Genomic DNA, 14,443 nt, shown 5'->3' with positions numbered 1-14,443 from the left:
TCTTCGGGCGTCCAACAGGCAGACGCTCCCAACTCCATACAGAAAGTAGAAGCATATTACCACCAATGCCTGCACTACCTGTGATCCTGCAACACGCATCGTCCAGCTGCATATGAAAGAAAAACAATGTTAACTTGACAGCAAGCTTGCATTGCTAATGAAGAAATGAGTTGATCACAAAACAGACCAACTACCTGTCGGTACAAGTAGGCAAGAGTCGCTGAACCCCAGCTCCATTTGTTATCGAAGACGGTCAACGCCTTCAGCCACATCCATGGAGCGTTCTTGCTAGTGGAGTCAGGAAACAAAGTCCTCGACACAACATACCACATGTAGACACGAGCATGTGTCTGGATCACATCATCAGTGGCATCCGGAGGGCACGTCGCAAAGTGAGTTTGAATCCACGTGAAAGCAGCTCCGGCTGCTTTCCTTTCCTTCTTCTTCTTCTCTTCTCCCTCCTCTACATCAGCCTCGGCCTCGGTAGGAGCCATACCGATAAGAGCAATCATCTGCTCACGCCACCCATTAGAATCGGTGCTCATACAGAGAGGCATCCCATCGATAGCAAGACCGGTGATCAACGAGACATCCTCGAGCGTCACGGTCATCTCCCCAGTCCGAAGATGGAAACTATGCGTCTCCGGCCTCCACCGATCAGCAAAAGCGGACACCAGTGGAGCGTTCAGATTCGGCATGGACCGGCTGACCAACTGAATCCACGGGAGTAGTCCTGCCTGCTTGATGTACGGTGTGTACCGCTCATCGTAAGGCATGGCAGGACCAAAGACCCCGTGATACTGAATTTTCAAAGGTTCAAGCTTCTGCAAAAAACAAGTAATGACAAATCTTAGGGCATGTAAATTTCAACTTAAGGCAAAATATTTAGATTACTCGTTATTACCATCTCCTTCTCGCGCATCATGTAGGCCCGGTGTTTCGTGTCGTAGACATCGTCGAGAAGCCAAACCATCCTTACAAAGTTCTAACAATAAACATATATGAGTTCATCTTCATCTCAAATATCGGTATACACTAAACATCTAATATGTGTTCAATTACAAGAATCTCAACATCTCCTTCTCACACAATGAATATGTCATATGTGTTCAAATAAACTCAACATCTAATATTTCAAATGAACTCAACATCTAATATATATCTAAACAAACATCTCATATATGTCTACACTGCTAACTAAGGGTCGAATTTCGTGACTTGATGAAGAGGAAGCCGAGTATCTTTGGTCTTGAACTTCTCATAGTTATCTATAAAAATAGGCATCTCATATATATCTAAAAAAACTAAACAATCTAGGGTTTCACTAACAAGAACCATATTTTGTGAACTAAGCAACAACACTACGGTACTACCACTATGACTACACATCCTAAATCAAGCAAATCAAGGGTTCCATCAAATCTTGGACAAATCTCTAAAATGACAACAAATTTACGAAGGAGTTTACCTAGTAGGATGGATTGAAGATCGAATCCACGAATCAAATCTTCAGATCTGAGAGGGATGGGGGGGATTCGATAGGGGCGCCGCCGCTGCTCTCTGTCCAGAGAGCGGAGAGGGGGAAGAACTGCCTGGTCGGGTTGGGCCGATGCGCTTTAAGTCACTGTGCAGCGCCTAAGCGCTAGGCGCTGCACATTACAAGTGTGGCGCCTAAGGCTTAGACGCTGCAGTGTTGTCTGTGGGCCGCAACTGGACCAGGGCTCCCACGCTGGCAGGAGGTGTGACGCCTAAGGCAGAGGCACTGCATAGTAATGTGCGGCGCCTAACTGTCGGGCGCCACATAAAAGGATCAGCAAAGTAAATTTTTTTCAAAAGCAGGTTAGTTTGTGATTTGATTTCGCCTTCAGGTCAAATATGTGATTTCTGCCAATAAAGACAACCCTTCACTTTACATCTCTGTCGATTGCCTCACTCGTTTTACTTTCTAACAGGAAGCAGTGACTCATCTTTCGTGCGGCCAATGATATTGAAACGGCTCAAACTTATAGATAATCAAATGGCGGGGATGCCTCGTGTCCGCACACCTCACCCCAGCCACCACACCGTTCTCTACGCGTCTCCCACGTACACTCTGACACGCGTCATGGCCTGAGGCAACAAATCCTCCTTCCGTGGATTCAGGGCACCGCGCTATAAGTGTCGCCTCGACCCTGCTTGCGAAAGCACGGCAGCTTGTCTAGAGATTTCAGCAGTATCGTCGGCTAGTCCAAACTGAAGCAAGGGAGGTCGGGCGGCATGGAGTCGGGCAAGGAGGCCGCGGCGAACGCCGGCGCGTCGGCGCGCGCCGGCATGGAGAAGACGAGGGCCGCCGTGCAGGGGCAGGTGGACAAGGCCGCGGCGTACACGACAGGGCACAGGGAGGCGGCGGTGGTGAACAAGGAGGCGGCCGAGGTGAAGAAGCAGCAGCGGATTCACGCCGCCGAGGAGGAGAAGCAGCGCGCCGTGCGGGGCCACGCCGCCGCCAAGGAGTGCGCAGAGACGGAGGACCGCCACGGCGGCCACGGTGACGAATGAGGCGCGCGCGCGTCGCCGAGGCACGGCGGCGTATGACCAGAGCGACCGGCGCAGTGATCCAGCTATACGTATTCTTTTTTATTTTTAGGGACAGTTCATGTGGTGTTGACTGTGTCGTGTGTGCTTTCCGTAACTCGGGTATTGGTGACGTTTCCCGCTGCTGCTTGTGATCTGTAATCGAACGAGATGTGTGTATACAATTGTTAGTGAAGTAGTACAATTGTCAGCAGAACGAATGGTGTTTACGAGACTGAGCTAAGCGTGCTTGATCATGGCGATGCAGGTTTCAAGATTCCTGACTTTCAGGTGAAATGGTTAATAAGATAAAACCCTGGAATGCATAGCTCATGCCGTCAGCATGCCCAATTCGTCTCAATAGTACACCCTCTGTTCCTAAATCCTAAATATAAGCCGTTTTCCAGTTCAAATTCCTAAATATAAGACATTTTTGCAGTTCAAAAACAGAGGTAGAAAACATATCAGATCATTGGAAACCACTCTCCGACTGCGCATGCAGACCCATCTCAGTAGTAGGAGTATTCATGTTCAGCGATCATAGCACATACTGTACAGAGCAAGTCCTCTAACTAGGCCAATCACGGCATAGGTATTCGGTGGTACAGTAGCTTTTATTTTTGTTGGTCGAGCGGAAGAGGCTGCCATTTTATTACATCAAAGACCATTGCTGCATAAGGTTTGCCTCTTCAACAACTCCCGGGCGTGGGGCCTGCTGATCTTTAGTGGAGTTCCTTGAGGAAGTCCGCATGATCCACCAGAACCTACAACCCCAACCCCAAGAATAACATTAGCCACAGATAATGTGGCCTGCTGGTTGCCAAGGACACGGAAGAACAACCTCCTAAGAAATCATGTTCAGTATGACAAACATGACGCACGCAAAAGTTCTTACTATTAATTTGCTCGCTACACCTAGGATGCCTACTTTCTTACAATGATGCTGTTTTCCAATTTTCTATTTTGCATTTACAAGCAACAGCTTGTCCTTGAAGGTGCCAATCCAAGAGTAGACTCTGAAACTATGTACTAACTGGAAACAATTCGTTTATACAGACAAACTAGCAATTATCAGTCACTTCGTGTAAGCCAATTGAATTGTTCTTCATTTCGTCTCAAATTTATTTAATTCATTTAACTGCCAAAGTACATTGACTACAATAAGCTCTTCAAATTTTAAATCAAAGCATTGACTACAGCAAACATATCTTGTAATTAATTCACCCGCCTCGATTCAAATAAAGCAGTGTGATGCACAAGACAGCCAGAAGACATACCACTTTCCAGCCATCGGGGTCAAGGAAAGAGGTGATCTTCGTGTTCAGCCCCGGTAGTGGCCCAGGCTGCCGTAGAATCTTTCCACCTAGTTCTTTGGTAACCAGCTCAACTGCTTCAGCACTCTTGTACACATCGTCAGTGCCAATAGCAACCTGCACTTAGGCAACACAACAACCATTAAGAAAGGAAATGCCAAAACCTAAAGAGGAAATAATGCAAAAAAAACTTGTCAAAACCTGAGCATATGCATTGCCCTTGTTATATTCTGTGACACCATAGTTGTATGTCAACTCCAGAACAGTGGTCTTATCCTCCTCGGCATAGCCCATCATGGCAATTGTGTACTGTACAAATCATAAACATGCTCAGTTCATCATAATTCAAAGGACAAATGGCATCAGAACAACAATTGTCATGTGATGTACCTTGTACTGAGGCACATCTTTTTTCCTCAGAAGCTTCATCCCAAGGGCCTGCATAAAAGACAGATGTGAGAATATCACACATATAACTATTGTCCTAGAGAATATTCAGAAAGGATAGTGTCTCTAACGTTTCAAACAGCCTCTCCTTTTACAAAACAATACCTTCTCGTAGAACATGATAGACCGATCAAGGTCACCAACACGAAGCATAACTTGACAGAGAGGCTCAGGCGTCGGACCCCTCTGGATAAGCTCGAACATGTAACCATCTGGGTCTTGTGCAAAGGCAATCACAGTGGACCCTCCCTTGACAGGACCAGGTTCACGAGTGATCTTACAACAAGAAGATGATTTAATTGTCTCAGCCAGCTTGTACACCTGCGTTGCATCCACGACATCGTATAAGCCTGAAGGTCTGTAACATGAAGGGTAAGATGTTGCAGGTAAGCAATACACACATCCTCATTTGCGATGGCAAAATGTCCAAAGCCCGCTCCAATGTCATACTTGTCAACACCATAATCTATCAAACGAGAACGGACATATTAGCACAACAGGAGGTGGAAAAGAATGACACTATTAACCCACCAAAGAATTTATCGGCTCATATGCAGAGAGAAGAATAAAGACCCCATCAGTTTTCCAGTACTATCACTGAGGCAGATACACACGTCGACCAAACATTAACAAGGATATCAAACCGGTTGCATTAGAAACAATTGCGAGCGGACCAATGAACATACTGTAAGTCAGCTCAAGTGCAAAATTAGTGTCCTCAGGTCCAAACCCAAGAAACGCATTGGTGTACTTCTCTTCAGGAACATCTCTTTTCCTCAACAGCTTCATCCCAAAGCATTCTGTGTAACACCTATGAGAATTAAATCACTTGCATCAGCACAAACATACTAGTATTGATGGTGCAAATATAAACATCGACCGGAAGTATAGCTAACATACTTAATGGTACGGTCCAGATCTCCCACACGGTAAACAGCATGCAGCATCCTCTTTTTGTCCTGCTTAGGCCACTCCAGCACGACCTCCGCGGGCTTTCCAGCTTCGCTACCGGTTGCCATCCCTGTTGTCACTTGTCAGAGCTGTTATGCATTCCATGATTAGAGCAAGGGAAGAGGTAACAGGATAATCATGAGAAAAAACAGTGAACAAAAAAGCATGTACAAGGAGTCCCCGACATGAAAGTTAAGCTACTCACACAGTCAGAATCATGGCACAAAATCAGAATGCTTCAAAAGCATAATATCAGTCGAGAGAGCATGTCTTACTCTCCATCCACCATCAACAATGTAATCGTTTTGCGAAGTAAAGTCTGCCAAAACAGCCAGTTCACATAACAGAAACGTTACTCACTCGTAAAAAATAAAATTAGCGTTTTCCCAGCCCAGCTCAAGATCTGAAAGCGTCTCATCCTCTTACCACCAATATAGATTCCAACCTAAGTGTGGTTCTCCTCCTAAACCGAACTTTTAAGAAAAACTCCAGCAAAGTGCACACACGTGTAGTTGGATTGAGGTGGTTCTATAAAAGGTCGGATCGGGGGATTTTGCCCATGATTTCTACAGTATTTTCGAAAAATCCTGCCCATCCGCAGTGCTTGGAACAAATCAAATTATACAGATAAGAATCCCAAGTAGAAAGGGGAGGAAGCTACCAAAAACTTGTATCAGAAACCTAAGAAATCTGAGCAGAAAGAAAGGAATGCGGAACCGGAAACTACGCACCCGGCGGGTAACGGGAGCAACCGGGGGGTGAAGAATGAGATGGATTTGGGGATGCTCACCTCGGAAATTCGATCCGGCAGATAATCGGCTTGATTCGGTTTGGTTTCGTTTGGACCCACGCTGAGGAGGTTCTAGAGGCTTCTGCAGTACTCCCTTCATTCCACAATGAGTGCTTTCTCTATCCACGTGTTTCAATTTTGACCGTGAATTTAACTATCGAGACCGATTGCGGCGGGAGTAAAAATTATATCAGTGAATTCGTATTCGGAAAAAGTTTTCAATTATATAATTTTTTCTTCCGCCGCAATTGGTCTTGTTGGTTAAATTTATGGTTAAAGTTGGACTTCGGAAAGCGAAAATGTACTATATTTTGAAATGAAGGGAGTATATGGGAGTTCAACTGAAACAGAGAGACGTCCAGGTTCTGTCAATTTGGCAGAATGCTAATCACAAACATCACCTACTACTAGCACTCCAAAATCGTGTTCTGCTGAGGTAAACAAACATCACAACAATTACTGCTATATGCTCGTGGGCCCAGACAACTCTACGGCCACGAGAAGCAACTACAGATGCTACAGTGAAGAGAGTGCCACATCTACAACAAATTTGGCAGAAAGGTTTTGCTACAACTACTTTTAACTTTACTAGTAAATGTGCAATGCACGGTAATATTTAAAGAAAATTAAGTATTAGATAGGATACGACCTCACCATTGAAGCAACCTAGGTCATTAGATTAATGTGGTTTAATGGCTGAGATTAATTAGATCTGCTCCTTTGAGTTTTTTATATTAGTACAGATTATGAAAGTTACATTACCAATTCTCAAAGGATGGCACATCAAAGTGATCACATAGTACTGAGCTCTAGTCGAGGCCATACATAATTGAGAATGGTCATCTTGACCGTCTTTTGTGAGTTGTGGGCATCTTTGATAATCTTAACATAGGCTCAGTTCTTTTGATAATCTAGGGAGCTGGTCCTTTACATTGTCATACCGGTTGTAATATTGAGCATTTACTTTTCTTTTCTTTTTTCGCTCTGCTTGCGAGCTGTAATACTTTTAACACTTTAGGCTACTTCGAGACTTCTTAATAAGAGGGTTGCATGCATTGTTCCGATGCAGAGGCCAGGGACAAGCCTCCATTTCCAAAAAAAGGAAAATCTCGGTCTAGAAAATCTTGAGCCAAAAAAAACTTGCTTTTGCTTCAGTACAATCCAAAATCTAAAAAAAATACTATATTTTCCCATAATCTCAAGATTTTGGAGTCCCTAAAAAGAAAAATGTTCGAATTAAAAAATATCCCTATTATAGCACGTAATTACGGTCAGAATGCCACCGACCCATCCACCCCTCATGTACAGAAAAATGAGGGGGCGCTCGCGATCGACCAACCACGCATCGAGCGAAAGAACTCGCCCACGCGCAGTGAGCGCTAGGGTTGTCGCACCGCCGCCAGCCTCGTCACCGCCCTGCTCCTTCCTCCGCCGCTCTACCCCCGTCAGCCCCGTCTCCCGTCCGCGCGCCTTTGCACCCGGCACACGTGTGTGGAGCAATGCTATAGTTCGTCATGATCATTTTTCACAACCCCGAGTATGTATCCATATTGTCATATATAGGATGGTATGTTGTAAATTTCTAATGTCTTTTGATGTCCTATTATAGATAAATATTACCTTGTGCACTATGGATATCCAGACGGGGTTGGATATCTAGCACCATACAAAGGGCAACGATATCATGTACCAGATTTCCAACAGCACCCACCGGTGGGAGGTATGAGACATTCAACCATCGTCATTCTTTGTGAAATGTCATTGAAAGAGCATTTGGTGTTCTCAAGATGAAATGACAAATTCTCGGAGGCATACCTCGGTACAAACTAGAGACCTGAAAGATGATCGTCACTACATCCATGTGCCTCCACAATTGGATTCATGATAGCAAGTTATGTAATGAGCATTTTGACAAGTTTGTCAGTGATGTGTATGTGCAACCTCCATTGTTGTTTACAGGTGCCAACGCTCTACCACCAGAAGATGATGGTAGCATGACCGCAACACGTGAAGCTATTGCTGCCAGTCTCATACCTTGAGATTATTTTTTCTATTTTTAGTTCACCCACTTTTGTAAGGAACAAAATTTAAACCATCCTAATTGTAATATTTAGCACTTTATGATATTCGTAAATCACTTTTGTGCTCATATGAAAAAGTTATGGTTTGAAACAAGGTGTTAACAAATCATCAAACAATTTTTGTCTAAGGGCAGTACAGACATTTCAGCACACAACTCAATCCACAATCTCTTTTTTTTTTGCGGGGTAACTCAATCCACAATCTCAACCTACAATCTTAGAAAAGAACTCGACAGTAGATTCTATGGGAAGCAGATTCTAGGAGAATTTTCTAGAATCTTGATTCTGCAAAATCCTGCGCGAAAAGAACTGGGCTATAAGAGAGTTGTAGATCATCTCCTTAAAGCAACTCCAACATATCTTTAAGAGTTTACTTCCTAAAACCCATTCTCAAAACTTAATATTTCCTCCGTCCCAAAATAAATGACTTAACCTTAGTACAACTTTGTACTGAAGTTAGTATAAAGTTGAGACACTTATTTTGGGACGGAGGAAGTACTTAATAATTCCTTAGTGCTGACAGGGTGAGGTCTCGCCATGCTAAAATGTTAACTCCCAAAGAAGTTCTTCTTTTGCTAAATTGTCCTCTTTTACATAGAAACACCATTTAAACTTCATTTCAAACACCAGTTGAACTTTGTTTCAAACGCCATGACACTGACAAGGTTAACATGCACTAAACATAATCCCTCGATAAACTTATTTTAGTGACACAAAAATGACATGATATGAAACAAAAATGTGACACAACAAAAGTCTCACTACTCTTCTTATACTTCTTCAACTCAAATGAGTTGAGCCTCCTCTTGCGCTCCTCCCTGTAGTGCATGTTGATCGTCCCTAGTATCAGCCACCTCCAAGAGGGCGAAGCCAAGATTCAGACATAGTGGGCAAAAGATACAAAAAACACAACAAGAGGTTCTCCTAAACCAAAGGAGAAAAAACTCCAACAAACCACGCACACATAATTGGATTGGGATGGTTCTAGAAGAAGTTGAACAGGGGGATTTTTTTTCCCATTGATTTCTACTGTGTTTTTCAAAAACCATGTCCAGCCGCACAGCTTGGAACAAATCAAAATATACAAATAAGAATTTACAAATGTACTTGCATAATAGCATAACCTTCTTTAAGATATATAGTGACGTGATTTCAAGAAGCTTCTAAGCTGCTTATGCTTCATCAAGATGTTGCAGAATCGTGTCCAGCCCTGTTTCTACTTTATTTCCCAATTGATATACACTGTAGCAGCAACGCGCGGGTAAACTACTTTGATTTTCTGCATGTCATTTACAAATGCACTCCTACATGCTTAAGATATATGGTGATGTGATTTCAAGAAGCTTCTATGCTGCTTATGCTTCATCAAGTTGTCGCAGAATCACAGCCAACATTGTTTCTATTTTATTTCCCAACTGATATACAATATGTGCTGGGATGTCCTCTGTGGATACACTGGATATTCCGCTAGCAGATCGTTTAGGGGCTACACATGAACTACAGGAAGCAGCCTGAGCCTACTCCTCAGTAGGAGGATCCACCCAACGGCCATGGTCCTTGATTAGCTGAATCAAGGCTTCAGTGGCACCCTCCATTGCAATTCCCCGTTGCACAACAGTCTACAGCAAAAAGATACATGGTGTCAACGGAAGGAAACGATGGCAGTAAGACTGGTCTCATATATTTATTCACGCCATCACTGCACAATTAAAAGGTGTGCTCAACAGATTCATGAACAAATTTGAATTTATCACAATTGTAGCAAAATATCCATCCGGTATGATTCAATATGAACGTGTTGGACTGTTACCTTCCCAACATAAAGGTCGATCTTTCCAGGGGCACCTCCAACATATCCAAAGTCGGCATCAGCCATCTCTCCTGGCCCATTAACAATGCAACCCATAATAGCAATCTGCCACAAATACAAATATAGTGAATCAGGCCAATGTTTTACCTAAAATGAATGGAAACAATCAAGTGTTTGAGAGATTACAGAGACGCCAGGCAAATGAGAGGTCTTCTCTCTAATCTGAGCACTGATTTCTTGGAGGTCGAAGAGCGTTCGCCCACAAGAAGGACAAGAGACATATTCCTGCAGAATTCGTTAACAGTCAGAAATGGCTCCAACAATTTTTTATTTTCGGAAGAGATAATAACCAACCCCCCTCGCCCCCTCTTTGGCTGATATTGGGAGGTTAATCTCAAATTTTCATTGTGACAGAGGGAGTGTGAAGCAAAAACAGTTCAACTGGAAATGGATCTCACTTAGGGGATCTAGAGATAGAGCAAGCCCTATCTATTAAGAAAACAATTCATCAACGTACAGTTTTTGTGTTGCGCATCCGGCAACCCTGTAGCAAGTTGAAGGATGTATCCCTCAAGAATTCAAACTCCTGGTTACCAGCTTCAAGAAGTACACCATCACCCAGACCATCAACTAGAAGAGCACCAACATTGCTCCCAGCACCAATAACAAGACCATCTCTGCATTTATTTGAATAGTGTAAGTACAACATAACAAATACCCCTACTCAGGAATTCCCATGGGAAGAATATTTGGGAGTCACCTATCGATGCTTTTAGGGAAATCAATGTGATGGATCACAGGAAAGTTCAAACCACTGGTCTCTAAGTACTCAAACAGCCTGTAAAACAAGAACAAAAATATATATGTTAGGTAGGCGCAACAAATCAGAAGCACCATATTGGTTATTATGATCTGTTAAGTATAATAATACTTAAAAGACATTAATTGTTTCACAACTGATGGTCTTCTATAGAGTCAAAGACTTCTTCCTGCTTAAATCGTAGTTTATACTTGACCATTTAGTTCACCATATCAATATTTCATTATTTGGAACATGCTGCAGTGAATACTGAACAGAGCTTTTCAATTTGCCTACTGTGTGCACATACCTCCTAGCAGCATGTACTCTACCAGTCTTCTCTTCACCATATGGAACATTATGTAACAACATCGTTATATTATCAACACTCTTAAGAACATCTAGCTGCTCATATGATTCATCTCCACAAAGAGTGACAGCAAATCTAGTGCCTACAAGAAAAAAGAGTAAGTCATGTAACAGAAAAATCAATATCTTTAAACACAGAATTTGAAATTTACATAAGTCAGAAACAATTTGCTACCTTCTGGCAAAAGCTTCTTTGCATCACTTGATAGTTCATCGAGGGTGACAAGCACAATTGCATGTGGGAGTGGCTTTGTTAATTGCTCTGATAAGGGAGTCAACACGCCCATGCTGATGTCAACTAATCTTTTGAGTGCAAGTCTCTGTACAGAAATACAAATTATAGCAGGCAATCTTTCATAAACGAATATAATTATATACAAATGTCTGTCACATGAGAAGGGCAAAGAAATGTATGAAACTCACTGCTTCAGCATCTTCTACAGGGGGCAGTTCTCTCAAAAGAATTGAATCTACAGTTGCCAAATCCTAATGTTCATACAAGAAATCAGTCAGTTTAAACTGAAGTCCCTCTAAAAATAGTTGCATGCTAGAAGATACAGTTATAGAAGATCAGACCTTGAAAGGCATGCCAACCACAAGCTTCGCAGCAAGAGACCTATAAAGGAGCTCAGGAGCCTGGCAAATAAAGGAGGCTTTCATCATTACAGAACACATTAATTCAGACGCGAAATCTATATATCTTCGCTGTAGCTATTTTATCAATCCAAGTAACAAAGTAGCCTTTTGCTAAATGCATCGAAACTAAGAGACTGCGAAAGTCATCCTGGTTTAGATTAGAAAATAGCTGCATCAAGATATCTTTTGGTGGTGTCACACAAGGAACATATCAATACGGTCCACAAGAAGAGTAAGGAAGATGCAGTTTACCTTCAACTGATCTAAGGAAACTGACATCAGAACAGAGCCATCACGATGAAGGACACCTCTGTAATCTACTGCCTCACCCTGTTGTGAGAGCAATTTGTAAGAAATATGGTACCATCAGTTTTAATGATCTGGTAATTGATTGTTTTTGCCTGACCTCCTTCTGCAAAGGCAACTGGCCACTTCTACGCTGGAAATCAAAATAACGCCTATGTTTTTCTTCAAATGGGGCCTAAGAGCACAAGATAAATGCTTTAATAGTGCCCAAACAATCAGATATGGCAAAGCATTACTGCAAAAAAAAAAACATTGCACTATAGCAACTAAACAAGAGGAAAATGAACTGCTAGGGAAAGGGAAAGTTCATTACCACCCCTATTTGTAGGTTTGCAGCCTGAGTTCCAAGATTTGCGAGTCTCCTGCAAGGATCAATTTCTTCCTCTGGTGGTTCTGTGAGGGATACACGGATTGTATCACCCAAGCCATCCTACAAGACAACAAACAGAAGATATAAGCCTTACAACCTGTTCAAGAAAAAAAAATATACACATATATAGGCCTTACAAGAGACTAGTAGTCATAACATGTGTCAGATGATAGCATGGCAAAGGTCTCGAGATACAACAAAGTAACATACAAGCAAAGCATTGGAAAGTGAGCAAGCAAATCTTGTCTTGTACATCTCAATCAGCTCATTGGCAAACTATAATTCAGTACTCTGAAATACTGTTTTGGAATCAGCTATCTGAAGTGAGCTAGGGTCCTGAATACCAAGTTTATTGAGTCAAATAAGCAACCTCAGCTTCCAACCATAAGTTTTGAAAAGCAAAGTATTATTTATTTATAAGAATCAATCAAGATTCCCATGTAATTCAACTCACTTTAAGAACACTTGTACGAAAGAAACTCATTCACACAACACTAGGAAGTAACAATGTATTTACCATCAAAAGTGTTCCGATGCCAATAGCAGACTTCATCCTCCCATCTTCACCCTCACCAGCTTCGGTAACTCCCAAGTGCAAAGGATAATCCCATCCAAGGTTATACATTTCCGCCACAAGCAGGCGATATGCTTGGACCATGACAACAGGGTTACTTGCTTTCATTGAAAATACAAAGTTATGGAAGTCCAAATTCCGACAGATCCTAGCAAATTCCAAAGCAGACTCAACCTGAAATTAGTATGCAGAAAATATCATGCATCTATCAAATGATGGTTAAGCATATCCTCAGAAAAGAAATAATTACCATTCCCCTTGGAGAATCACCATAGTAGCTCATTATCCGGTCAGAAAGACTACCATGATTTGTTCCAATACGCATGGCTCTTCCATACTTCTTGCATTTCTCAACCAATGGAGAAAAGACCTGAAATGATATTACAGCGGCGCGCAAGTAAGATGACACATGATATGTTCGTACGGATTGAAGCAGCAGCAAGAGATTGAATAAAGTTTTGACCTTCTCAATATGTTCAAGCTCCTTTTCGTAATCGTCTTCAGTATATTCCAGCTTCTCAAATTGGGCACGGCGATCGGCTGAAAGTAATGTTCTCAGCACTCATGATACAAGGTTAAGAATTTGGCCAACGCAAATGAGATACATCGTGGTATCACTTACCGAAGTTTCCTGGGTTAACACGGATTTTGTCAAAGCATTCGGCCACTCTTAAAGCTACTGGGGGCGCAAAATGAATATCGGCCACAAGAGGGATGTTGTAACTGTTGAAACACAAAAGGAAAGTGAGGACTCATTCATGAGAACTAACAGAATCTGTGGCAGTTTTTTACTCCAGTACTTACTTCTTCTGGACAAGAGTGTTCTTAATCTCAAAGCAGGCATCAGCCTCCTTTTTACCCTGGACGGTTATTCTAACAAAATCAGCGCCTTTATCTGCTATCCTCATCACCTGCAATGTGATTGATATACTTGGTCAGTTCACCAAACAGAAATCATCTAAAAAGATAAGGGGACTATGCAGGGCTGGCATCCACAGATAGAGAGCACACCTCTTCCACGGTCTTGGCAACATCCTTGGTATCTGAGGTAGTCATAGTCTGTATCCTTATGGGGTGATCACTGCCAAGTGCCACGTTCCCGACCATCACAGTGCGTGTTTTTCTCCTCCTTGTTTGGTGAATAGATTCGCAGTACTTCTGCCTGGGAACTAAAGAACAACAAACGGGGAAAATCATTCAGTATTTCAGATAGATACAAAGGCACAATATAACTCCGGAACAAACCCTATAGCATGGGAAATAATTTGAGTCCTATATGCAAGGAGACCAGAGCATGGGAATTATACCAAGAAGCGGGCTTCCTTCGGAGGCCGGCTCGAGCTCCATAGTATCAGACTCTGTACTTGAGCTCCTCACCACGAGGGCCCTGCCTCTGGAGGACCCCGTCCTCAGCGCACCCGGGACGGAGAGGACCTTGGCGAAGTCG

General features: G+C 42.7%; 4 protein-coding genes across 13 annotated transcripts; 1 reads left to right on the top strand and 3 right to left on the bottom strand.

Moving 5' to 3' along the window:
• Nucleotides 1–9: 9 nt before the first annotated feature.
• LOC125529635 (protein MAIN-LIKE 2-like) lies at nt 10–973 on the bottom strand (the record flags this gene model as incomplete). Its single annotated transcript, XM_048694059.1, has 3 exons — nt 905–973; nt 195–824; nt 10–106 (listed from the first exon to the last, which is right to left on the bottom strand). Coding segments are annotated over exons 1-3 (796 nt in total), but the record flags the coding sequence as incomplete, so codon positions are not given.
• A 1,093-nt stretch (nt 974–2,066) lies between these two features.
• On the top strand, nt 2,067–2,767 carry LOC125529634 (18 kDa seed maturation protein-like). Its single transcript, XM_048694058.1, has one exon. It carries the CDS (start codon nt 2,257–2,259, stop codon nt 2,533–2,535), a length of 279 nt encoding a protein of 92 aa, XP_048550015.1. The 5' UTR covers nt 2,067–2,256; the 3' UTR covers nt 2,536–2,767.
• A 252-nt stretch (nt 2,768–3,019) lies between these two features.
• Nucleotides 3,020–6,200, bottom strand: LOC125529633 (lactoylglutathione lyase). Of its 10 annotated transcripts, none has more exons than XM_048694049.1 (10): nt 6,052–6,176; nt 5,467–5,580; nt 5,211–5,350; nt 4,997–5,121; nt 4,712–4,776; nt 4,416–4,631; nt 4,254–4,301; nt 4,065–4,172; nt 3,828–3,980; nt 3,020–3,314 (listed from the first exon to the last, which is right to left on the bottom strand). In XM_048694049.1, exons 3-10 carry the CDS (start codon nt 5,327–5,329, stop codon nt 3,273–3,275), a joined length of 876 nt encoding a protein of 291 aa, XP_048550006.1. In that variant the 5' UTR covers nt 5,330–5,350; nt 5,467–5,580; nt 6,052–6,176; the 3' UTR covers nt 3,020–3,272. The 10 variants fall into 10 exon arrangements, with proteins under 10 accessions (XP_048550006.1, XP_048550012.1, XP_048550013.1 ...); XM_048694055.1 differs by having other exon boundaries at nt 5,211–5,331; XM_048694056.1 differs by having other exon boundaries at nt 5,211–5,331; nt 5,993–6,059.
• Nucleotides 6,201–9,513: 3,313 nt separating this feature from the next.
• LOC125529630 (4-hydroxy-3-methylbut-2-en-1-yl diphosphate synthase (ferredoxin), chloroplastic) lies at nt 9,514–14,439 on the bottom strand (the record flags this gene model as incomplete). Its single annotated transcript, XM_048694047.1, has 19 exons — nt 9,514–9,751; nt 9,943–10,047; nt 10,129–10,227; nt 10,460–10,619; nt 10,703–10,780; nt 11,052–11,193; nt 11,286–11,430; nt 11,534–11,596; nt 11,687–11,746; nt 11,999–12,076; nt 12,153–12,227; nt 12,366–12,482; nt 12,940–13,170; nt 13,247–13,366; nt 13,460–13,536; nt 13,619–13,719; nt 13,801–13,907; nt 14,008–14,165; nt 14,304–14,439. Coding segments are annotated over 19 exons (2,154 nt in total), but the record flags the coding sequence as incomplete, so codon positions are not given.
• Between the last annotated feature and the right edge of the window lie 4 nt (nt 14,440–14,443).

The sequence above is a fragment of the Triticum urartu genome, unplaced genomic scaffold, assembly GCF_003073215.2.
Source record: "Triticum urartu cultivar G1812 unplaced genomic scaffold, Tu2.1 TuUngrouped_contig_5736, whole genome shotgun sequence".
NCBI lineage: Eukaryota > Viridiplantae > Streptophyta > Magnoliopsida > Poales > Poaceae > Triticum > Triticum urartu.
The sequence above is the reverse complement of the archived record's forward strand: the minus strand, read 5'-3'. Positions and strand labels throughout refer to the sequence as shown.